The following is a 24,886-nucleotide window of genomic DNA, read 5'->3' on the forward strand; positions in this document are numbered from 1 at the left end:
AAAAAGGGTCAGAACCAGAAATCATGGACAGGAAAGCTAGACCATAGCCACACTTGAGAAGAACATAGCAGTGGAATCAAAGATGCTGGTTCCTTCCATCTTCTTCTACGCTTTTGAGACATGGAGTATCTCAGCAAAACTGAAAAGGAAGATCCAGGCCTTGGAGATGCGATGCTCCAGGGAAACTTCTAGGGCATTAGCTACTTAGCCCATTTGATAAACCAAACCATCAGAGAACTGTTGTCAACTGGAGGGAAACTTCAGTGGTATGGTCACGTCACAAGATCATCCGACTAGCCAAGATCATTCTCCAGGGCATAATCCAAGGGGGTAGAAGAAGAACTGGGCCCACAAAATCAAGGAATGGACTGAAACCAAATCCGTCACGATCCATAAACAGTCAAGGAACCGTCAACAGTGGAGAAAACGGTCCAGAGTTGCGTCCTAGGCAGTTAAGGGATTTGTGAAATTACAATTTAGCCTAAAAAGTCTGCAGTTCTTGTTCTGAAACTCATACCTCACCCAGGATGTTCTTTGCCCTTGACATTAAACTCGAGTTCTTCTAGGAATGAGGTCCAGTACCATTTAAATTGGTCGTGTTTTTATTTGTATTGTTTATAGCATATAAAGCAGTCTAATATCTTCTGCATACAGGACCAATTTCCGTCCTGCATTTTCACACTGCACTCAAAATATTTAGAAGTACCGTATTTTCACGAGCATAAGGCGCACATAAATGTCTCAGATGCTAGCCCTATCCTGCAGTACGCCCTTTGTATGAGGTAAAGCGGCGAAGGTAGACCAGCTCGGTGGTCTTGAAGTTGAGCGCCCCCTTGAATTCGGGAGGTTACAGGTTCTAGCATTGGCTGAGTCAAGACTTCAAACCTTTCTGGGTGAAATCCAATTTTCAACTCAAATGAGACTTTTATGCTGTCTCTTGTGACTGTCACACGCAATTTGTGGAAGTACTCATGGATGCTAATGCTGTAGCGTATCTAGCAGTTTGAAAGTTATTGTTATCGTCTTGGTGCTTTTGTTTCATGAAACTGTTATTTTTCCATCTGGACCAGGACTACGGTGGCGTAGAAACTTTCAAAGTGTTATAATGAAAAGAATGGATTATTGACCCTTGGGCTGTAGTGTCTGATGGGACTGTGATTTTGCAAAAGCCGGCATCATTTTCAATCAGGGCACGGAAAGTGACTCTGAACGTGGAGAAACCTTTTAATGGAGAAGTTGTTCTGGTCAGAAACAGAGGACGAGGAATTCTCCAGTTTTGTTTTGTATGTATTACCGGTAAAAAATGTGAGTTTTGCACCAGCTCTTTTTAAAAAATATTGTTTTACTTTGTGATCAACACTGAAATAAACCACAACCAAACTCAGTTTTGCCTCCCTTGTATGCTTGTCTGTGATGTTGGCTGCAGCAGAGGGCACCTGCACCCTATCCTTTGGTGCGCCATGTGTAGTGTTAAATACAGAAACTGCGCCTTTTAACACCCAATAGTCGTGAAAATACGGTACTCATGGTTAGCAGCTATAAAAATGGTGGCTAATGCCATCTGGAACAGTGACTTCACCGTGACGCGCTACAATTTTGTTTCCTACCTGGACTCTTGGCATTCCACTGCATTCTCTCAGGTTTACAAAAAACGGGTATAAAAATGATCCATTCAGTGTATAAGAACTAGCTTGTCAGTGCTATTAATGGCAACCTTGTTGCACTTCAGTGACTGCTGTGATCCATAACAAACAATCTGGGTTGGGTAGGGTTACTTTAACTGGATGACTCCAATACCAAATATGCTAATAAAAGACAAACGAAACTTTATATGAATAAAATGATGACTCACAACACGTGGTGAGCTTTCTCTCCTGGCTTTGATCTCCGGCAAAACTAACATAAAATGCGACAGAAACAAAATGAAAATAAATCCAAACAGCTTGCCAACATCATTTTTGCCGTTCCATGTATTCCGTTACTCCCCAAGCCTGCACAAAATTGAGTCATCTGATTCATATTGATTTTCTTTTGTCTTTTATTAGCTTCCTTGGTATCGGAGTAAACCAAAAGTCATTGAAAGTAATCCAGTTAAAGTAACCCTACCCAACCCTGCTAAGGAATTGGAAGCAGGTGTGTTCAATTTGAATTACACTGTGTCCTACTGGTCACAGAAACTCCCAAGATGGCACACCATGGCAAGTTAAAGTAACCCTACCCAACCCTGCAAACAATTGATGTCAGTCGAGTAAGAAGTCAGGTAACGGGTATCCGAATAACCGGAAGTCCCCCTGGTAGCGCGAGTACAGGCGCCGGATGTCCCTCTTACTGATTCCCGAGAAGTAACGCTGGATCTTAGTTTTGTTGTAGAGCGTGATGCCGGGAGGGATGTCCGGGTAGGACACCAGCTGCTGGATGCCCGCCCTCCTCAAAATGTGGGCGGCGTCCCGTTCCAGGGTCTCGTGATGGCCGATCACGTGGTAGGCGATATCGCAGGGCGCGCACAGTTCGGCGTACGTCATCCAGTGAATGACGTGCTCGCCGAACTGCCGGTCCAGGCGGCGCCGGCCTTCGGCGTCCCCCAGGTAACGGACGAAGTCCTCAAAGTGCAAGCCGGACGCCGCCAGGTCCTGGTCTCGGTGGCTCCTGCGGTATTTGCGGATGATGACCGGAGCGATCCTGTGCCGGTACCAGGGTTCGAAGCGGGGGTTCTTGATGAACTTGTCGTTGAAGGCCGAGATCAGGCGCTCGAATGGATCTCTTACGATGAAAAACTTGAAGTAGGTCTTCAACCTGTTGAGCGGGACACGATATCTCAGGAACAATTGATAAGTGCACATTGATTCAGATCAATGTCCCCTGTCATTTTCCTTACGGGTCTGAGCGTTCACACAAAGTGGGTGAGCAACGCTTGAAACAACAGTGAGCAACAGCAATCCCAAGTGTGGCAACTAAGTCATTATCAAACATGTCCAAAACTTGACATTTTGCTGATTTTCCGGCAGTGCAAAATGATTTTTCTCTTTTGAATGAATTGACTCATGTACGATTGCAAAGGTTGCAGGCTCACAAACGTCATTTGTTTTTACAATTCGTTCACAAGATATCCATTTCTTTTTATTTCCTGATATATTTTGTCGCATAATATGAACATTTTTGGGGGCTTATTTAGTCGGTTGCAAGATACAGAACTGTACTTAATCAGATTTTTTTAGGGGAAGTACAATGTTGGCAACAAGATTCACTTGATATAATTAGAAATTATTGGAATGCAACACAAATTTTTCTTCTTTTTTCCATGTTTTTTTTCTTCCATTTTTTTTTAATTGCTTTAAAAAAAAATCTCATTGTGTTTATTTTTTCCGAACTGTTACTTTTTTCTTTTTGTTCTCTATTTACTTTTTTCCTACATTTCTTTCTTTTCTTTTTTTTCTGGCTTCTTTCTAAATTTTCCATTCTTTTTTTCTCTTCCTTTTTTCTCAGCTTTTCACTACTTTTTCATTTTGGTATTTTTTTCTTTTTTGTTCTATTCCCCCCTTCCTTTAAGTCATTTTGTGCATAATTCTACATAATATTTGGTCATGTTGGGATTAAAGAAGCAAAAACAACCTGAAGAGCCGTTTAGGACCCGAAAGAGTCGGTTCCTTTTAGTGAGCCGAGTCGAAGAAGCCGATTCTCGGCCAACTCTACTAACTTTACTCAACTTCGTTCTACTTCGACATTGACTTCAAAATACCGCATTTAGAACACAGCGTCAGGGGAACCCGTGTATTTTGACCTTCATGCACTGTAACTTTGACTCAAGTCGCTTCTTAATTAGTAATTTTAAGCCCTGATTTTTGTGCGCCGGCTAGATTTTCTTGTGTGCGGAGAATGCAACTCGCGCAGCATAGCGGAAACACTGATTCAGATATCTTAAAGGTCCACCAATTGACAGACGGGTATCGGCATTTATATTCATCTGACAGGTCGATTATGAAGTCTGGCCGAGACTCACATTCCTTTGCTTTCCCCTCCTCGCTACTGTTGGGAATCAAATATCAAAAATGTATCGTTTACCAAAATGTTCGAAGTAGTTATCTGACTCCATTCACCCAAAAATTCATGCGCGCTCGTTTCTTGAGGGAAAAGATGAACTGGAAAGCCGGCATTTCCACACGGGGGCAGATTTAATGTCATTAACAATTTAACTAGGTGAACTCCATCAAAACGGCCAAATTAGTGTTGTTGGAGTCTCTGGGAAACCCTCTTAAAGTCCCCCCGCTTCTCCTCTCAGCCCACGTCTCCGGCTCCTCCCATGGGCGTGCCAATGAAGCCCAATGTGAGCTCCACCACCTCGCCCCAATGTCTGGAAAACTCAAAACAGCACCGAGCGTTTCTTTCAAAACAATGCCTGCCGTCCTCCGTCAGAGTCCTGTTATCAACAGAACTAGACAAAATATTCTGCATTCGGAACGGCGTGACCGGTCATTGAACTACATACTACTTCTACACAAAACTTAAAACGCTCCATGAAAGTTTTTACAATAAGTAAATAAAAATGTCAAAACAACAAAAAAGTATAAAAAAAAGTTGCATCTAAATTTCAACGGCGCTTGCAAATTAAAAAGTGTGGGCACCCTTGTTGTAGAGTAAGATTGACAAAGTCATGTTATGTTAATAGCTAATCACTCAGTCTTTTACTTTAACGTGCTCAATCGCAAACACACACAAACTAATGTTATGATAAGAGCTAATATATCAGTCTCCACCTGAATGTTCTTCCCTAAAACAAATTAAATACACTTTTTACGCTATCTCCTAATCACACACACGGTTTGCTCGCGCGGACTTTGTAAAGCCTCAATATTATCAGCAGTCTTGATTCACAGGTATGTCAAGACGCTGTTGACCCCGCTCTAACGTTATTGTTCCTGCATCAGTGGCTCCGCCCCCGGTCGCACATCCAATCAAAGGCGCGGGGTGGGTATAGGTTGAGAAAAGAGAAAGTTATAAAGGCTCAGACGCAGCAGAGCCTCATTTTCCCGAGTTTTAAATACATTTCATCAGCCCATCAAATGATTAAGAAATGCCGATACCAATATCTGTCAAATTCCCAAATATCGGTCGACCTCTTCATCAAGCGAAATAATTTTTCAGATGATCGTCCGTGATAAATTGCCGCCTCCGCCATTTTTCTGGTTCCGAATTTCGATGATGCCCGTCTTACCTGTGCGTAATTTCCTGCGGCGTCAATGAAGAGAGGCGAGGCAAGCCGTTCTTTTCATGGTTGTGCACCAGCGCCTCTGGGATTTTCTCCACGCCTGAAAAAGCTCCTGCAAGGAGGAAGACGCAAGTTAGTTCTTGGGACCAAAGAGGTCGCGGGTTCGATTCCCGGCTCCTCCAAATGTGACCTTGGGCAAGACACCGAACCCCTGATGCCCCCGATAAGCAGGTTGACTTGACCGAAATGATTGAATTTTTCGAGACCCCAGTCCAGACCCTGTCTAGGGCGCTTTGGGGCATGCCCTGGGGTGTGCATATGTTGTGGTTTATTAGAGTCGAGCTTGACATAAGGAGAACACATTAGTTTAAAACGGGAAATTCCAGGCTTGTTTCTCCCGAGTTTAAATGTCAGCAAGTGTTATTATTAATCGCCTTGGGCTGCCAAGTTATAACATTCCGCTCGCCGTGAAACAAGCGGTCAAGTCAGGAATTTTGATGTCAGGCCGACCCCAACGATGTTCTTGGAAATTGAGTAACTTTGGAAAATCGAAAGAGGACGAAAACATTCTGAAAAAACATTGTCAATTCCAGAAAAGCATGATCATTGAGGAAAAAACAAGTGCTAAGTAACATGAGATGTTGTCTGAGGGTATAAAAAAGCTGATTGTCTCTTAGACGAAGGAGAACTCCGTTTTGGGCTCTGACGAAGATAAATAAACGGCTCTCCCTCTCCAAGATCTCCCTGCTTCTTGTTTTTAGGTTTTGGGGCGAGGCAATAAGGTCCGCTCCGAAACATACAGTAGTTAATATATCGATTGACACCACAGGAACCGGTGCCCCGAGGACCCTCGTGGTTAAGGGATCAGACCATCCAAACCAATATTGATTAAGTAAATCTTAGTAATAAATAGCAGTACCGCTGCTTTTATGATGGCTGCCATGACAGAATGCTGGTTCCTCTTTTGATGGTTTACAGGAGGTTATTTCATGCCTGTTAACCTGAGCCACTTGCTCCCCATATTAATACCTTACTGTTCCTGTGAATTTTGTCAGAAAATCCCAATTCAAGACGTACACAAAATGGATTGAATGCTGTTCCTGAACCGTTTGGAGAGTATGGATGCTTTTGAAAGGTAACACTCTCAAGTTTTGTCCCAAACTGGAATACTCGCTACAAGTGCTACTAAAATTAAGCCCTCAAAGTTGGAACACACAGAAGGTTTCAATTCTCGCTTGTAGCCTTAACTGGTACCGTGTCAATTTTGATCACAATCTGAAAAACTAAACATTGTATTTTAAACAGTTTTCTAATGGTAGATTGAAGCGTTTTTATAAGAGACCATTTGGAGACCAGTTTACAGCACTAAACCCTCTGCAACTTTTTTTAGACATTGTGAAAGAGTTGTAAATGTTTGACTTCTCTTTCCAGGAGTCAAATCAATGATTGTGCACATATGAATGGCGTGTAAGAGATTGTTTGACCTTTGGCTCAGATTTAAACACACACCATAAATGTGTACATACTGTATTTACGAGGAAATTTTTTGGCTAACTAATGTGTCAATCCACATTTGAATAGGTCACTACTGGCTTAAGATTTTAAGGGCTGAATTGATCATTTTTTTTCCTTTTTTCCAAAACAGGAATAAGTTGGCACAGCCCAAAGACCGTAAAAAGAGCTTGGAATTAGCTAAAAGACCAAAGGCTAACAGAAGTCTTGAAAATAATCTAACAAGTCTGTTTATTTTCAAAAGGGGAGTAATTAAGAATGGCTGGCAACCAGTTCAGGGTGTCCCCTGCCCACTGCCCGATGATTACTGGGATGGGCTCCAGCACCCCCGCGACCCTACTGAGGATAAGCGGTGTAGCTAATGAGATGAGATGAGTAATGAAGAAAAACAGACAGATACAACCAAGCTCTTCAAAGGATGCAGGAATACTTTTAGGCGGATTTTTTTTTTTTTTTACCCGTCGGCATTATCGTCGGTTCTAAAGTAAAAATTTTACACAGTTGGATTCACTGGACTTTCGGGAATGTAACCACACCATATAAACCGGCTTTATAGTTTTCGTAAGTGATACATGACACGGCAACTATTTATTCACAGCAAGACAGATTCTGTGGCGGCCTGCCAGGTTTTTTATACGGTACGCATTTTGTGCCGGTGCGCAGAAAAACACGGATTTGCTTACCGTTAAGAGTGATGAGGACCTTCTTCCACTGCGTGTTTCCGACTTTGGGAGTCTGACAGAACAAGATTTTGTGCTTGTCGCAGACGAAGATGCGGTCCAGGACGAACTTGCTGACGGGAACGTGGGTCAAATTCCTCAGGCTGTCGTTTTTACATACGGAAGAGAGAAGTCGCAGTCGCTCCTCGATGACAGAGTCCCACTCGGTTCTAGTGGGAGCGGCTGAAGTCCGCCACTCCCAGCCCTCGAAGAGAAAACGGGAAGTCAGGCCCGATCGGGGTTGGGAACAGAATATTTGAAGGGCAGTTGCCCGTTTCTGATCGACCAGTGTTTCGGGTTGTGAGAGTTAGATTTACAGACGCTCCCCAATTTACGAACGTTTCATAAGTAACCTGTATCGTTTTGTACTCAAAAATAAACATTGAATTCAATAATATGCTCTATAAAGTTAAGTTTGACTTACTCTTGGAAGATGCGCTTCAAGAGGTCCTCCTCCGTGGTAAAAAATGGCCGAAAAAAAAGCGATCCGACCATTTTCTCAACCGCATCGAGCTTTCTTACTCCATTTTCATTTCAAAAGAAACAACTCGCCTCTTCCTTACACTTTACGCCAACTACATTGAACGGATGCATGAGATATTAAACAATAAAAATGTCAAAGTTCTAAAATACGGAAGGTAGAGAAGAAAGGAACAAAAACACGTTTTTAAAACAATTTAAATAATTTGAAAGACAGAAAAAGAAAAAAGTGAAAAAAGTAAAAACATAGGACCAAAAAAGGAGAAAAAGAGAAAAAGAAGAAAGGAAGATGAGGTAAAAAGTTGAGTAAAAAGAAATTAAAGAAGAAGAAGAACCAAGGGGACAACAAAGAAAAAAACAAGAGAAATAGGAAAAAAAACAGTACAAAAGGTAGGGGGAACAGAAAAGAAATAATTACAAATAAATAAAAGGAAATAAATTGAAAAAAGAGAGAGAAAAGGGAAAAAAAGAAGGAAAACATGCAATAAAAAAACCAAAAAAACAAATGGAGGAAAAAAGCTAGGGAAAAAAAATATTCATCAGGAGAAACAGAAAAAGGAACGAAGGAAAAAAATCCAAAGAGAAAAAGAAGAAGAAAGGAAGATGAGGTAAAAAGCTGAGTAAAAAGAAATTAAAGAAGAAGAAACAAGGGGACAACAAAGAAAAAAAAGTGATAATACAGAAGAAAAAAAACAAGAGAAATAGGAAAAAAAAACAGTCCAAAAGGTAGGGGGAACAGAAAAGAATAACAAATAAATGAAAGGAAATCAATTTAAAAAAGAGAGACAAACAGGAAAAAAAAAGAAAAAAAAAGGGGAAAATGCTCTCACAGCGCCACACACTGACTGAAAGAAGCACTACAATACTGTCCTGTACTCGGAAAAAGGTGCACACGATACAAAATCGGACTTAGAGCAATGTTTTTCCACATCCCGAATTTTTTTTTTTTTGTATCTACCGTTTTTCCTAACTCTAATGTTTATTAGTAGGGGAGCGTCTGTATTTATTGAACTGTTTACTTTTGTTGTATGAAAATACTTGGAAGTACAGTAGCACATGTCTACTTGACCAGTTGTCTCAAGTTGTTTACTGCTGATTGTATATTTCCTGCTTACCTGGTCTGGTTGCTGAGAAGCCGTTTTTCCAGCAGAGGGCAGTGGAGGTTTTACCATCATCTGACCCGACACTGTTGGGCTTTGACCATCGAGACGGTCCAGGTATTCTGTAGGACATAGTGAGGGTCTTCTTAGTACCATTGTAACCCCATTCAACCCTTCTACTTTAGTTGGTAGGATCCCTTAAAGCAGGGGTGTCAAACTTGTTTTAGCTGGGGGCCACAAATGGTATTAAAAAAAAAAAAATCCCCTTTCAAAATAGACTCGTCAGATGATTTCCAATATGGCTGTTAGCCCTTTTGATTGACAGCACCTTTGGCCAATTGCAAGACTTTTTTTTAACGGAACTTAGCCTAACTTACGAAAATCAGACCCGAAAATAAACATGCATAATGGAACCCAAGATCCATTTTTACGCGCAATTATCAAGCGCAAGTGTGCACAAATAGTGACTGACTACTGAAAAGAGAAGTCAAACATTTACAACTCTTTAACAATGTCTAAAATGGGCGAAAGTAAACTACAAGATTGTCAAATTGGAAAATGTGTAAGATACAATGTTTAGTTTTTCAGATTGAGATCAAATTTGACAAGGTACAAAGAAAAGCTCGTCTCACCTGTTTTCCTGTTTTATTATTTAACTTTAGTTGATTTATTGTGAAAATGCCGACAGATTAAAAAAAAAAACCTCCTAAAAGCATTCCTCCACCATTTGACAATGATTGTTGTTCTTTGTTTGTTTGTCTCCAAAATTCCCCTTTCAAAATTAACAGACTCGTCAAATGATTTCCAATATGGCCGTTAGCCTCTAACCTTTTGATTGACACAATTTTTGGCCAATTGCAAGACTTTATTTCTCCACAAAACTTAGCCTAATTTACGAAAATCAGACCCGGAAATAAAATAACATGCAGAATGTAACTCATGATCCATTTTTACGCGCAATTATCAGGCGCAAGTGTGCACAAATAGTGACCAACTACTGAAAAGAAGTCAAACATTTACAACTCTTTAACAATGTCTAAAATGGGCCAAAGTAAAATACAAGAGTGGCAAATGGGCAATTTTGGAAAATGTGTAAGATACGATGTTTAGTTTTTCGGATTGAGATCAAATTTGACAAATTTAAAACACCGGTTTTCTAGCTAAGATGCCGTTGATACACATATCCGGAGGCATTCATTTGCAAAAAAATGTCATGATCCATTTTTACGCGCAATTATCAGACGGAAGTGTGCACAATAAGTGACAGCTGAAGAATTTTTATACATTTTACTATAAAGGATTTTATACAAGTTACATTCATTGAACGCAATGAAGATTTTTCACAGAGAAGGCTTAAGTTCAATGACAGGTCACGCCGTTCCGAATGCGAACGTTTTGTTTAGTTCTGTTGATAACGCAATTCTGACGCAGATGGTCGGCGATGGTTGGAGAACAAAACCCTGATGACGTGGAAACGCGCGGGGATGTTTTGACTGGTCCAGACATCTAGGCGATGAGGTGGCGACGAGGTGGAGTCCACGAGGGGAGTCTCTGGCCCGCCCATGGGAGGAGCCGGCACGCCAGCTTGGGAAAAAGGCGTGGTCCGGGAGATAGGAGGAAGATCGAGAAGGACAATCGAGAGAGAGGCTCGACGAAGAGCGACACCAATTCGGCTAATTCGATGGAATTCACTTAGTTTATTTTTTACGAAATTAAATCTGCCCCCGTGTGGAAATGCCGGTCTCTTCTTCATTCTTCCATAAAGAAACGAGCATGCATTGTTAGGCGAATGTAAGTTGTGTTTGGTTAATGGAGTCAGATAACTCATTCGAACAATTTGGTAAACGCTACATTTTTTTTAAAGTTTAATATCTAACACTACTAAAAAGTCAAACATTTACAACTATTTAACAATGTCTAAAATGGGCCAAAGTAAAATACAAGACTGTCAAATTTGACAAGGTAGGAAGTAAGGCTTCAAGCTATTGTCTGACCGGTTTTACAGATAAGATGCCGTTGATACACTTATCCGGAGGCATTAATTTGCAAAAAAAATGTCAGGTGAGAATAAAAACCTTCTATTTCTGTGTCCACGACAAATATGACCCCCAAAATTTGTTTGTACAGCAGCATTTCCAGGGTTTTCCAGGAATGTGTTGAACAATCTAGGTTATTATTCTACTTTTTAGTTGATTTGTTGTGAAAATGCCGACAGATTAAAAAAAAAAAAAAAAACTCCTAAAAGCATTCCTGCATGGTCAGACAATACTTGTAATCGGTCTGTTTCGCCCCATAATATCTATTTCAAAGTAAACAGACTCGTCAGATGATTTCCAAAATGGCTGTTAACCTTTTGATTGACACCACTTTTGGCCAATTGCAAGACTTTTTTTTTAACGGAACTTAGCCTAACTTACGAAAATCAGACCCGGAAATAAAATAACATGCATAATGCAATTCACGATCCATTTTTACGCGCAATTATCAGGCGCAAGTGTGCACAAATAGTGACCGACTACTGAAAAGAAAAGTCAAACATTTACAACTCTTTAACAATGTCTAAAATGGGCCAAAGTAAAATACAAGACTGTCAAATGGCCAATTTTGGAAAATGTGTAAGGTACGATGTTTAGTTTTTCAGAGTGAGATCAAATTTGACAAGGTAGGAAGTAAGGCTTCAAGCTATTGTCTGACCGGTTTTCCAGATAAGATGCCGTTGAATGTGTTGAACCATCTAGGTTATTATTTTACTTTTTAGTTTAGTTTTTTTTCTTTTTTCTTGTGTTTCCGATCCTCCCTAGCTTTATGTAATTTTTTTTGCTTTTTTGATTTGTTCTCCATTTTTCTTATTTTATTTTTCTCTTCTTTTGTTACTTTATTCATAGCTATTTAAATCACCCCCCCCCCCTTTTCCTGCTTGTTGCCTTCTTTTTCTTTTATTCTTTTTTTTCTTTTTCTTAGCTTCATTATTTTTCATGTATTTTTTTCCTTCTTATGTTTTCCCCCCTAGCTTTTATTTTGCTTCATTATTTTTTCCCCTCCTTTTAGGTTTAATTTTTTTCCTTGTTTTTTTTTTCCAAGTTTTTCCCCCTATTTTTTTATTCTTTTCCTGAGCTTCATTATTTTTTATGTTGTACTTTTTTCCTTCTTATGTTTCTTTCTTTCCTAGCTTTTATTTTGCTTCATTATTTTTTCTCTCCTTTTATTTCGCTCTCCTTTTTCCCCCATTTTTCTTTTATTCTTTTTCATGTTGTATTTTTTTTCCTTCTTTCCTAGCGTTTTAATTTTTTTTTTCTCTTTTTCCTATTCTTTTATTCTTTTGCTTCTTTATTCCTAGCGTTATTATTTTTTTCCTTTTTATTTCTCTCCTTTTATCTTTTATGTCTTTTTTAATTCTTTTTGTTGTATTTTTTTCCTTCTTATGTTTCTTTCTTTCCTAGCGTTTTTAATTATTTTTTTCTCTCTTTTTCCTAGTTTTCTTCTATTCTTTTGTTTTTTCCTAGCTTTATTATTTCTTTCTTTTTTATTTCTCTCCTTTTATGACTTTTTTTTTTCTTTTTTTTCTTCCTCGTTTTCTTTTACACTTTTTACTTCTTTTCTCTCTCTTCCCTTTCCCATTTTATTTTTTTCCTTTTGTTTCTTTTATTCTCCTTCGTTTTCTTTTATTCCTTTTACTTCTTTTCTCTTTCTTCCCCTTCCCATTTTACTTCTATTGTTTGTATTTTTTCCCTTTTTTGTCAGACTGCTCTCACCACTCCAGTTATCTTTGGGTGGGAAGAGCGTGTCCGTGGGTGGGCACTGCCCAACCATGCCCCATCCTTGTAACACCCCTGGGTCCGACAACAATAAAACAAGAATACAACAAACGAGGAATAATTAGAAATTTTAAATAGAAATACAAGTAAAAAGGGGCACTTTGTTATGAATAAAGTCTAATTTGAGTCAAAAAAAGCAGAAAAAGATGGAAAAATTCTCACCGTCGCCATCTTTGTGGTTAACGAACTTGGTGACGAAGAGGAGGATGAGCAGCACCCAGCCGCAAGCCCCCACGAACAAGCAGTGGTGCCGCATCGCTGCCGCATCCTCCGCCGGCCAAAATAGAGGAAACCTCCTCAATATTTCGCTCGACATGCGAGGAAAAAAAGGAGAAAAGTGAACGCCATGACTCGTAAAGCTAACGGTCCATTTCGGTTCCGAGCTCCCCTGCTAGCTTAGCATTTAGCTCCCTGAAATGAGCAGCGGATTTTCGCGGTCCGGCGAAGCCAAGTTTCTCCCCGGAAAAACTCAGGTGTGCTCATCGTGACGACCTTTATATACGAGGAAATAAAATGACAAAAAAAAATACGTATGAAAAGGCGTGGCGAGAGCAAGCGGGCGTTCACGTTTAAGTCCGGCTAGGAGTGGTGTGTCGCTCGAGAACGAAACGGCACTTTGAACCGTCTCTTGGGAGTCAACCGCGGGAGTCTTCCTACCAGGGGCGTTACTGGTTTCCCCACCCACGGACAAGTTCTGCCCACCAGGGTGGGCGGCACAAAGAGAGAAAAGGAAAAAAAGAAGAGAGAGCAAAAGAATGTGAAAAAGGCACAGAGAGAGAAAGAGACAAAGAGGAACAGAGAGAGAGAAAAAGTGAGACAGAAAAAAATGAAAGAGAGAGATAGACAGTGAGAGAAAAGAGGAGGAAGAGAGAGAGAGAAAGGGAGAAAGAGAGAGAGAGAGAAAGAAATACAAATACAGCGTCTTTGTGAGAGGCAACTGGTTTTGGCAACATTAACTGGACATATTTCAACCTGCAGCTCGTTTTTCTCTTGCGCTTCTCACCCGAACATGGTACTTTTTTACAGAAAAAACTGCGAATGTCCACGCTAGTTATGAGGATATTACCACACCCATAACCCACACACATGCAACAATTGAGCGAGGCGTCACAAAGAAATGGGTAAGAGCGATGCTAAGAATCAAATGGACTGAACCATTTAAAGGAAGTGGAGTTATTTCGACGCTGCTTTGTTCATATTTTTGTTTTGTTTTACTTTAAAGAAGAAATATCGAACATTTTTCATTATATTTCAACCTTTTCTGTGTTTTGGGAGTGCTCTTCGGATTTTTCTTTCTTTTCTCTCTCTTCTTTTTTTCTGGCTTTCTCTATTGTGCTCTCTCTCTCTCCATTGTGCTCTCTCTCTCTCTCTCTCTCTCTCCTTTTCTTTCTCTATTTATTCCTTTTTTTCTGTTTCTCCCATTTTACTTCTCTCTCTGTTTCTCCTTTGTTCTCTCTCTTTCTCTCTTTCTCTCTAATCTACTTAGCTGGCCCCCAGTCACAAAAATTCTAACATGTGGCCCCCAGCTAAAATTCTTTAAATTGTCGCAAGCGACTGACAACTGAGAAAACGGAAATTGGCTTTTCATATTAAAATTGACGATATTGAAAAAATAAAACGGCGAATTTGAGCGTTATAAAAATAAAAAAAATCATCGTTAGGTGATGAAATATGTTACAGTATCAGTTATTACTTTTAACTTTGAGACGAAACAGGGAAAATATACGGTTAAGAGAACTAGACGTTGTTTCGGAAAATTAAACCTTTACTTTGAAAGGTCATCAGCGGAAGTCTGAGACGAGAATCCAGGGGAAGCTACGGTGCTAAGAAGGATGGGATGGGAATTCCGGTTCTTTTCAGAAAACTGGCTCTTTAAACTCGGCTCACTAAAAAGAACCGGCTCTTTCAGTTCCCATATGGCACTTCGAATTGTTTTTTTGTTGTTGTTGCTTTTATCCCAAAATAAACAATTACTATGTCAAATTATGCACGAAATTGCTTTAAAAAAAGGGGGAAGATAAACTAAAAGGGGACGTCAACAAGGGAACAACAAAAAAGGGAAAAAAAGAGGTAGAAAGAAAGTAGAAAGAAAAAAAAGAGGGTAATACTAAAATAAATGCAAAAAAGAAAAGAAAAAAGGAAAGGTAAAGGAAGTAAAAAGCCAAGGAAATACAAAAACAAGAAAATAACAAACGTAAAAAGCAAGAAAAAAATACACAAGGTAAAAAAGAAATAAACAAAAAAATGTTTTAAAACAATTAGAAAAAAAGAGAGAAAAAGGAAAAAGAAGGAAAAAAGTGAAAAAAATTGGGAAAGAAGAAAATAAAGACGGGGAAAAAGATTTAAAAAAAAGAAAGGAAGATGAGGTAAAAAGCAGACTAAAAAGAAATTAAAGAAGAAGAAGAAACAAGGGGAAAGCTAAGAAAAAAGAGAGAATATAGAAGAAAAAAAACAAGAGAAAAAGGAAAAAATCAGTACTAAAGGTAGGGGAGAAAGAAAAGAAATAATAACAAATAAAAAAAGGAGATCAATTGAAAAAAAGAGAAATAAAGGAAAAAGCAAGAAAAAAAAAGAATAAAGGAAAAAAGCAACAAAAAAACAAATGAAGAAAACAAGCTAGGGAAAAATAATCATAAGGAGAAACAGAAAAAAAGGAAAAAATGTTAAAAAGGAAAAAGAGGAAAAACGCAGAGAGCCAGCTCATAGAGCCGCTACGTTCTTGAACGACACGTCCCTATGGAGAAGCTTAAACGCTCAATGGGAGTAGAGATAAGAATTTCGGCTCTTTTTCGAGAACGGACTTTTTCGGCTGGGCTCACTAAAACGAGCCGAATCTTTCGGCTCCTAAAATGGCTCTTTTGGCTTGTTTTTGTTGCTTTAATCCAAACATTACTTACGACTATGCAAAATTATGCAATAAATTACTTTAAAAAGAGAAAAAACAAAGCAAAAAAAAAGAGCAAGCAGATATGATAGAAAAAAGACCAAATCAAGGAAAAAGAAGAAGGAAGCTAGAAAAAAAGAAACAAGAGAAAGAAAAAAAAAGAAAATTGAGAAAAATAATAAAGAAAAGAAGAATTAAATAACCTAGGGAAAAGAAACAAATAAAGATAAAACAAAAGAAAACAAAGAAACAAAAGAGAATAGAAAATAAAAAAGGTGAGAAAAGAAGAACAAGGGGTAGGAAAGAAAGAAACAGAATTAAAAAAAAAAAAAAGAAAAAAAAAAAGGAAAAAAATTGAAAAAATAAGTTAAAAAAAGCAAGAATAATTAAGTATAAAGCTGTCAAAAACAAAAGAACGTAAAGGACAAAAAAATAGAAAAAAAAGAACAAAGTAGGGGAAAAAAGAAAATCGCAGGAAAATAAGAAATAAAAACCTAGGAAAAAGAAACAAAAGAAGGGAAGAACAAAAAGAAAATGTAAAAAAGACAAAAAGAAAAAAAGCAAGAAATAAGAAGTAAATAACCTAGGAAAAGCCCTGCGATTGGCTGGCAACCAGTTCAGGGCTTCCCCTGCCCACTGCCCGATGATTGCTGGGATGGGCTCCAGCACCCCCGCGACCCTACTGAGGATAAGCGGTGCAGCTAATGAGATGAGATGAGCGATGAGATAACCTAAGAAAAGGGAAACGAAAGAAAAAAATGGGAAAAGTATCAAAAGAAGCGGAAAGAAGAAGAGAAATGTAAAAATCTAAGAAAAAACGAATTACCAAATTAAAATAAAACAAAAGAAAACAAAGAAAAAAGAGAGAACAGAAGAGAAAAAAACAACAAAAAAAGAAAAAAGAAAAACAAAAGGTAGGAAAGAAAGAAACAAAATTATATAAAAAAACAAAGTAAATATTTTAAAAAAAAAAGGAAAAAGCAATCAAAATTAAGAAAAATAAAAGAAGGTATAAGACAAAAGAAAAAATAAAACAAAGAGAAAAAAGTAGCAAAAAGGGAAAATTGCAAGAAAAAAGAAGTAAAACCCTAGGAAAAAAACAAAAAGAAAAATTGAAGAAAGAGGAAAAAAATAGATAAAACAAACAAGTGTAAAGAGACAAGAGACAAGAAAAAAACATAGCAAAAAAAGTAAAAAACCTAGGGAAAAAAAGAAAAATGACAAAAGAAAAAACAGAGAAAGACAAAAAGACAAGAAACCTAAAAAGCTAACGAAAAAAACAACCAGAAGAAAAAAAAATGACTGAAAGAAGAAAGGAATCAAAAAGAAGAGTCATCTCGAATCTCTTAAATCAGGGAGCCGGCTCCTAGCGCCGCTCCGTTCTCGAACCACTCCTCCCCACCGAGAAGCTAGGACGCTAACAGTCCGCCGCCACCTCAACATGGAGTAGGAAGAAGCCCCCCAGACGAACACATTACCTGCCTTCTTTCCACTCCTGCTCTCACATTCGCGGACACCTTATCAAATGTAAAGGGAAAGGCGGCTTTTGGTGTGAAAGATGGCGAACGACTCCCCGGCCAAAAGTCTCGTAGACATCGACTTGGCTTCGTTGAGGGTGAGCGGGATTTTCCTCCATTTTTACAGAAAAATGTCCATTTTCTCCCCTAGTTCTTCGACAAACCTTAAGTCTTAGTGTTCGGGGGACGTCGCGGCGTCTCTTCAAATGTCGTCCGAAAGCTGTAAAAAGAGAGCCGCCGCGAGGTGTTGCCTCTCCTCTGCTTTTCCTTTGTTCCACATTTCGTATTTGGCACATGAGGCTTCCTTCAGTCAATGGCGCCCGAAAAGCCTCCCTCACACTTCTCCCTCGTTCTTTTTCCTTCATGTCGGTTTTCTGTGTTCTGTCCTTTTCCAGGATCCGGCCGGGATCTTCGAATTGGTGGAGGTGGTTGGAAATGGAACCTACGGACAAGTATACAAGGTCGGTTGAAGGCGCGGCGCCTCCTCTTGTCCCGCAGGAGTCAGTCAACCACCATATTGTTGTTTTTTTTTTTGTTTGCTAAGACAGGGGTGTCAAGATTATTTTAGTTAGGGGGGTTTAGGGTAGGGAAATGGCAGACTAGTAGATTTGAGAGAGAGAGAACAGGTGAATGAGGTGAAGGAAAAAAGGGAAGAGAAAGAGGACAGAGGGGAAGAGAGAGAGGGGACAGAAAAGAAGAGAGTGATGAGAAGGGAAGAGAGATAGGTGACAGAAAAGAAGAGAGAGGGAGCACAAGGGAAGAGAGAGGGATGACAAGGGAAGAGAGAGGGATGACAAGGGAAGAGAGAGGGATGACAAGGGAAGAGAGAGGGAGGACGGAAGGAAATAGAGAGGGAGGACGGAAGGAAATAGAGAGGGAGGACAGAATGGAGTAGAGAGGGAGGACAGAATGGAGTAGAGAGGGAGGATAGAAGGGAAGAGAGAGGGTGGACAGCAGGGAAGAGAGAGGGAGCACAAGAGGGTAGAGAGAGCACAGGTGGGAGGACAGAAGGGAAGAAACGGAGGAGAGAGGGAGGATAGAAGAGAAGAGAGGGAGGGCGGAAGGGAAGAGAGAGGGAGGGCGGAAGGGAAGAGAGAGGGAGGACAGAAGGAAAGAGAGGGAGGACAGAAGGAAAGAGAGGGAGGACGGAAGGAAAGAGAGATGGAGGACGGAAGGAAAGAGAGAGGAAGGATTGAAGGAAAGAGAGAGGGAGGATGGAAGGAAAGAGAGAGGGAGGACAGAAGGGAAGAGAGAGATAATGGACAGAAGGGATAAGAGAGGGAGAAGGGAAGAGAGGGAGATAATGGACAGAAGGGATGAGAGAGGGAGAAGGGAAGCGAGAGAGGACAAAAGGGATGAGAGAGGGAGAGTGGGAAGAGAGAGAGAGGGAGGACAGAATGGAAAACAACAGAATAGAAAACAGAGGGAGCACAGGAGGGAAGAGAGAGGGAGTACAGGAGGGAGGACGGAAGGAAAGAGAGAGGGAGGACGGAAGGAAAGAGAGAGGGAGGACGGGAGGGAAGAGAGGGGAGGACAGAAGGGAAGAGAGGGGAGGACAGAAGGGAAGAGAGGGGGAGGACAGAAGGGAAGAGAGGGGGAGGACAGAAGGGAAGAGAGGGGGAGGACAGAAGGGAAGAGAGGGGGAGGACAGAAGGAAAGAGAGAGTGGGGGACAGAAGAAATAAGAGAGAGTAGGGGACAGAAGAAATAAGAAAGAGCAAGATAAACAATAGGAGAGGAAAAATAGACAAACATAAAAGAAGCGGCAGATCAAGACAAAGTTATAAAAAATAGAGAAACAAAGCGGGAACAAAGCAAGCAATAAGAGAGACTAGAGGGCCAAACAAAGAAAAAAAGGGAGGAAAAAGATGTAAACAGTGAGAACAAGAGAAAAGAGATAAAAAGATATGTAGAAAAAGACAGAGAAAACAATAGAGAATGAGAGAAAAAGATTGAAAGGAAAAGAGGAGAGTAAATGAAGCAGAGAGAAATACATTTGAGACTGATGGGGTTAGCGAGAAAGAGACAAGAAATGGAGAGACTGAGAAGGAGAGAAAGAAGAGAATTGACCAGAGGGAGAGAAAGTTGGAAGAGAGCAAAAGAAAGAAACAGAAGACATTAAGAGAAAGAGAGGAAGAAAGAAAGACAATGAATTGGGGAGAGAGTAAGATAAAATAAATAGAGACAGAAAAGGAAAGAGAATCAAAATAGACAGAAAAAAGAGAGGCAACAAGAGAAAAAGGGAGCAAGGAAAGAAACAAGGGAAAGCGAGAAAAAGAAAGACAATTGAAAAAATGTGGAGAGAGAATCACGTGATAAAGAAAAAAAGAAGGAAAAACAGACAAAAGGAGAGACAGAGATTAAGACAGAGTAAAGGAAAAACAGGAGAAAAAAGAGACAACAGAAGAAATAATAGGAGACAGGGAGAAAGGACACATTAAAAAGATAAAGAGCGAGAGAAAGAAAGCGAAAATGTAAGAGAGGCAGAGAAAGATAGAATAAACTGAGACAGAGAGAGAGAACAAAAGAAAGTGAAAAAATGGAAAGAGAGAGAGAGAAAAAAAAGAGGGAAGGAAACGTCAAATGAGAAATGAGAGAATTGAAAAAGGAAAAAATGGATAACAAAAGAAAGACAAATAGAGAAAGAATAAGGAAAAGAGACAGAAAGAGAAGCGAATAGAAAGAAAAAAAGAAAATAGAGGAAAAAAGAGAAGACATGGAGACAGGGAGGGATAATGTAAAATGTAAGAAACAGAGACAGAAGGAGAGAAAGAAATGGCAAAAGGAGAAGAAATAAAGGAGGGAGAGAGAGAAAGTCTGACAGAGAAAGAGATAAAAATGACAACAAGAGAAAAGTTGAGATAGAAAAAGACAGTAAAACGAGACAGTGAGAGAAAGAGGAAAAAGAGAAAGGCATAAGAAATAAAGAAACAGGCAGTCAAAGAAAGAGACAAATTAGAAAGGGGAAAAAAGTAATAAGGGAGGGGGCAAGAGAAAGAGAAATAACGAGATAGATTGGGACAGAAAGAGAGAAATACAAAGAAAAAGACTGCAGGAGAAGAATTGAGAACCAGCGAAAGAAGAAATAGAGAGACAGTTTAAAGCAGGGGCGTCAAACTCATTTAAGCTCAGGGGCCACACGATAGAACAAACATTCTGTCGGGGGCCGGACTAGTAGATTAAAGAGAAAGAAAAAGGGATAAAGAAATAAGAGAGAGGGAGGGAAAAGGAGAGAGAGTCTGACAAAGAGAGAGAGAGAGAGAGAGAAAGAGGCAGAAAATGTGAGAAACAAAAGAGATAAACAGAGAAGTCGTTAGAGAGGGGGAAAGAAAAGGAGCGGGGGAAAGAAATCCAAAGAGAAATAGAAAGACCGAAGGAGAGAAAAGAGAAAAGAAAGCGCCAACGGTAGGAAGAGAGGAAGAGAAAAGAGAGAAGAGAGAAAAAGAAGTTAGAGCAAAAGAAGTTAGAGAGAGAGAGAGTGTGTGAGTGAGTGAGTGAGAGGTAACAAGAGCGAGAGACCAAAAAGCAAGAGGGACCAAAAAGCAAGAGGGCGAGAGAGAGAGAGAAAGAGAAAGAGGCAGAGAATGTGAGAAACAAGAGATAAACAGAGAAGTCGTTGGAGAGGGGAAAGAAAGGGACCGGGGGAAAGAAATCCAAAGAGAAATAGAAAGACAGAAGGAGAGAAAAGAAAGCACAAAGGGTAGGAAGAGAGGAAGAGAAAAGAGAGAAGAGAGAAAAAGAAGTTAGAGCAAAAGAAGTTAGAGCAAAAGAAGTTAGAGAGAGAGTGTGTGAGTGAGTGAGTGAGAGAGAACAAGAGCGAGGGACCAAAAAGCGAGAGAGGGACCAAAAAGCGCGCGAGAGAGAGAGAGAGAGAGAGAGAGAGAGATATCGATCCAGTGTCTGTTCGAGGCACCTTTCTTTGGCAACATCAAGTTGACATATTTCAACCCGCAGCTCCTTTTTCTCTTGTGCTTCGTTGAGTGTTGTCTCGCGGGCCGGATTCAATCCCTCAGCGGGCCTGATCTGGCCCGCGGGCCGCTTTTTTGACACCTGTGGTTTAAAGCATAATTTAGGGCTCCTTTCTATCAAGCTTTGTTTTTAGCTTTCTATTCGACTATTCCGATGGGGTTTTACTCTTTATGCTAGCTATCTAGCTCCTTTTTATTTTTATTTTTTTTTACCTGTTTACCTTTCTATCTAACCACCATGCCACCCTTTTAGCTACATAGCAAGCTGTTATGCTAAAGTGGGTGCCCTTTGCGCTAATTAGAAACAAAAAGATTTGGGTAAAACATGGAGACGGTGGTCTCTGCTCCCGTCACAGGGAAGGTCACATGGAAACTGCTAACTTAAAAAAAAGCATGTATGTGATATAAATCTATATATTCATTCCGTTTTAATCATCACAGTTTATTGGGAACACAAATCAGTTATCGCTTCAAGATTTTTCAGTTCACAACAATATTGTACATTATACAAAATAATATTGCTGAAATATTAGTCTATATATTCATGCAGTTTTAATCACTTCAGATTTTTCGGTTCATATATTCTTCGTGGTTTGCTGTCCCGGCACAGTTGTAATGCCTTCTCAAGGTCCAATTGCGGCAACGGAATTTTCATAGCTAATTTGTGGTTTTCATTGTCGTCGTGCCGATCCAATGTGCTTTTCTGAAAGTTCGTATCGCGAAAGGATTCATGCAATCCATTTTTTTTGTCACCCTGGGTGCACGCATCACAGAACATGTAGCCTCCGCTATCATCCTCCTCATAGCGTCACCAGGAATAAAATTGAGTCAATTTTTGCAGAAAAATCCTTTTCTTGCTAAGAGTATTCTTTTGTTTATTTTCTTTCGTCGAGTCCTTCGCTTCAACACACATGTTTTCCTTGCCTTCGCGGTCTTCTGAAGACTTTCTCCGCCGTTTTTTCGTGCCGGAATGATTGCCGTTGTTACCACTTTCCGTATTATGTTTCGACTTATTACCGACACTGAAGAAATTACCAATTTTTTTGTTGATTTGCACCTGATACCAACTTCTCTTTCACTCGACAACCGCCAAAACAACGACGTCATCTCGAAGCGACGAGATCTCGTTTGCCGAGATCGGCGCGAGACCAAAGCAACAATGGCGGATCTGCCTGACGAAAAGTTTGGAGTGCGGTAAATCTTTGTTTGAAAAAAAAAAGTAATCGGATAATAATGACAATTTTGTGTCCAAAAAGTTGCGTCCCGGGGACGCATGTTGATTTGAGACAATGCGTCCCCAGCAAAAATGACGCGTCTAGGACGCAGGGACGCAAGCAAACCAGAACACTGGTGATGCTCGCATTCCGTCTCAGCCTTTTTGCATGAATCGATAAGTCGCCGAAAGCGGCCTTGGACCCTGGTGGCGAGATTAGGGATGCCTTCTCTCTGGAGAAAAAAAAAATAGGATTACATCTTCAGACAGATGAAGCGATTACCGTGGACCGTGTTTTCGAGCTAAGGTGCCCATGCTACACTCATCGAGGGGAGAATAAAAAGCTTCTAGATCAGGGGTGTCAAACAGGCGAGATTGGACCGGGCCCGCTAAGGGATTGAATCCGGCTCGCGAAACAACGCGCAGAGAAGCGCAAGAGAAAAACGAGCTGCAGGTTGAAATATGTCCACTTGATGTTGCCAAAGCCAGGTGCCTCTCACAATCGCTGTACTCGTATTTCTCTCGCTCTCTTTCCCTCTCTCTCTCTTTCTTGCTTTTCGCTTTTTCTCTACCGTGCGCTTTTTGCTTTCTACCTTACTCTCGCTCTCACTTTTCTCTCTCTCTCGCATTTTGCTCTCTCTCGCTTTTTGCACTCTCGCTTTTTCTTTCTTTCTCTCTCTCGCTTTTCGCTTTCTTCCTCTCACTCTCGCTCGCTTTTCCCTTTCTCTCTCTCGCTCTCCCCCTCTCTCTCTCGCTCTCACTTTTGGCTATCTCTCTCTCACTCGTGCTTGCTTTTTGCTCGCTCTTGCTTTTTGCTCGCTCGCTCTCGTTCTCTCTCACTCTCTTGCTTTTCGCTCTCTCTTGCTTTTCGCTTTCTCTCTACGGCGCTTTTTGCTTTCTACCTTACTCTCGCTCTCACTTTTCTCTCTCTCGCATTTTGCTCTCTCTCTCTCTGTCTCTCTCGCTTTTTGCACTCTCGCTTTTTCTTTCTTTCTCTCTCTCGCTTTTCGCTTTCTTCCTCTCGCTCTCGCTCGCTTTTCCCTTTCTCTCTCTCGCTCTCCCCCCCTCTCTCTCTCTCGCGCTCTCACTTTTGGCTATCCCTCTCTCTCGTTCTTGCTTTTTACTCTCTCGCTCTCGTTCTCTCTCACTCTCTTGCTTTTCGCTCTCTCTCTTGCTTTTCGCTTTCTCTCTACCGCGCTTTTTGCTTTCTATCTTACGCTCGCTCTCGCTTTTCTCTCTCTCTCTCGTATTTCGCTCTCTTGCTTTTCTTTCTTTCTGTCTATTGCTTTTCGCTTTCTTCCTCTCGCTCGCTTTTCCCTTTCTTGCTCTCGCTTTTCTCTCCCTCTCTCTCTCGCTCTCACTTTTGGCTATCTCTCTCTCTCGCTCTCACTTTTGGCTATCTCTCTCTCGTTCTTGCTTTTTGCTCGCTCTTGCTTTTTGATCTCTCGCTCTCGTTCTCTCTCACTTCTTGCTTTTCGCTCTCTCTCTTGCTTTTTGTTCTCTCTTGCTTTTTGCTCTCTCTCTCTCGATTTTTGCCCTCTATCTCTCTCTCGCTCTAGCTTTTTGCTCTCTTGCTTTTTGCTCTCCCTTGCTTTTTGGTCTCTCGCTCCCGTTCTCTCTCACTCTCTTGCTTTTCTCTCTCGCTTGCTTTCCTCTCTCATGCTTGCTTTTTGCTCTCTCGCTCTCGCTCTCTCTCGCTCTCTCTCTTGCTTTTTGCTCTCTATTTCTTTCTCGCGCTTTCTTTTTGGTCTCTCTTGCTTTTTGGTCTCTCTTGCTTTTTGGTCTCTCTTGCTTTTTGGTCTCTCTTGCTTTTTGGTCTCTCGCTCTTGTTCTCTCTCACTCTCTTGCTTTCTCTCTCTCTCTCTCTCTCTCTCTCTCTCTCTTTCTCTTTCTCTTTCTCTTTCTCTTTCTCTTTCTCTTTCTCTTTCTCTTTCTCTTTCTCTCTCTTTCTCTTTCTCTCTCTCTTTCTCACATATGCTTGCTTTTTGTTAGCCCGCCCTGTACAGCCTGCCTTGTGGGATGGGACCTTGGGTTTCCACAACGAAAGCACATGTTTATTCATTTGTTGGTATTTATTAGGAGTGCCTTGACTCAAAACCTAGCTCATCACACTCCCAGAGGTCCTAAAGTACAAATGTTTAACCTACACTTGGGGGAAAAATGTACATTTTTTTTATGATGTCCTAATTGTTTAAATCAGGAGTGTCAAACTCATTTGAACTCGGGGGCCACACGATAGAACAAACATTCTGTCGGGGGCCGGACTACTAGATTAAAGAGAGATAAAGAAATAAGAGAGAGAGGGAGGGAAAAGGAGAAATGGAGGGTCAAAAAAAGAAAAAGAGAGAGGGAGAGAGCGTGAGAAACAAGAGAGATAAAAAGTCGTGAGAGAGGGGGAAAAAAAAGGGAAATAAAAAGACAGAAGGACAGAAAAGAAAGCGCGAAGTGTAGGAAGAGAGAAAGATAAGAGAGAAAA

The 24,886-nt window shown here is 40.5% G+C and overlaps 2 protein-coding genes across 5 annotated transcripts in view; one reads left to right on the forward strand and one right to left on the reverse strand.

Annotated features, from left to right (window-relative positions):
* Window positions 1-584: 584 nt before the first annotated feature.
* chst10 (carbohydrate sulfotransferase 10) lies at window positions 585-13,441 on the reverse strand. The gene is made up of 5 exons (XM_088330476.1): window positions 12,992-13,441; window positions 9,030-9,136; window positions 7,399-7,639; window positions 5,210-5,315; window positions 585-2,793 (listed from the first exon to the last, which is right to left on the reverse strand). Exons 1-5 carry the CDS (start codon window positions 13,143-13,145, stop codon window positions 2,241-2,243), a joined length of 1,161 nt encoding a protein of 386 aa, XP_088186602.1. The 5' UTR covers window positions 13,146-13,441; the 3' UTR covers window positions 585-2,240.
* Window positions 13,442-17,079: 3,638 nt separating this feature from the next.
* Window positions 17,080-24,886, forward strand: part of LOC148368460 (mitogen-activated protein kinase kinase kinase kinase 4-like) — a 47,816-nt gene continuing 40,009 nt past the window's right edge. For 3 of the 4 annotated variants that reach the window (XM_088330468.1, XM_088330471.1, XM_088330470.1), the window contains exons 1-2: window positions 17,080-17,328; window positions 17,626-17,691. In XM_088330468.1, the coding sequence (XP_088186594.1) occupies window positions 17,272-17,328; window positions 17,626-17,691 (123 nt within the window). In that variant the 5' untranslated portion in view covers window positions 17,080-17,271. The remainder of the gene's footprint in view (window positions 17,329-17,625; window positions 17,692-24,886) is intronic. The other variant, XM_088330472.1, reaches the window with a different exon arrangement.

Source organism: Urocampus carinirostris, chromosome 3 (assembly GCF_059441175.1).
Source record: "Urocampus carinirostris isolate Australia breed hairy pipefish chromosome 3, RoL_Ucar_1.0, whole genome shotgun sequence".
Lineage (NCBI taxonomy): Eukaryota > Metazoa > Chordata > Actinopteri > Syngnathiformes > Syngnathidae > Urocampus > Urocampus carinirostris.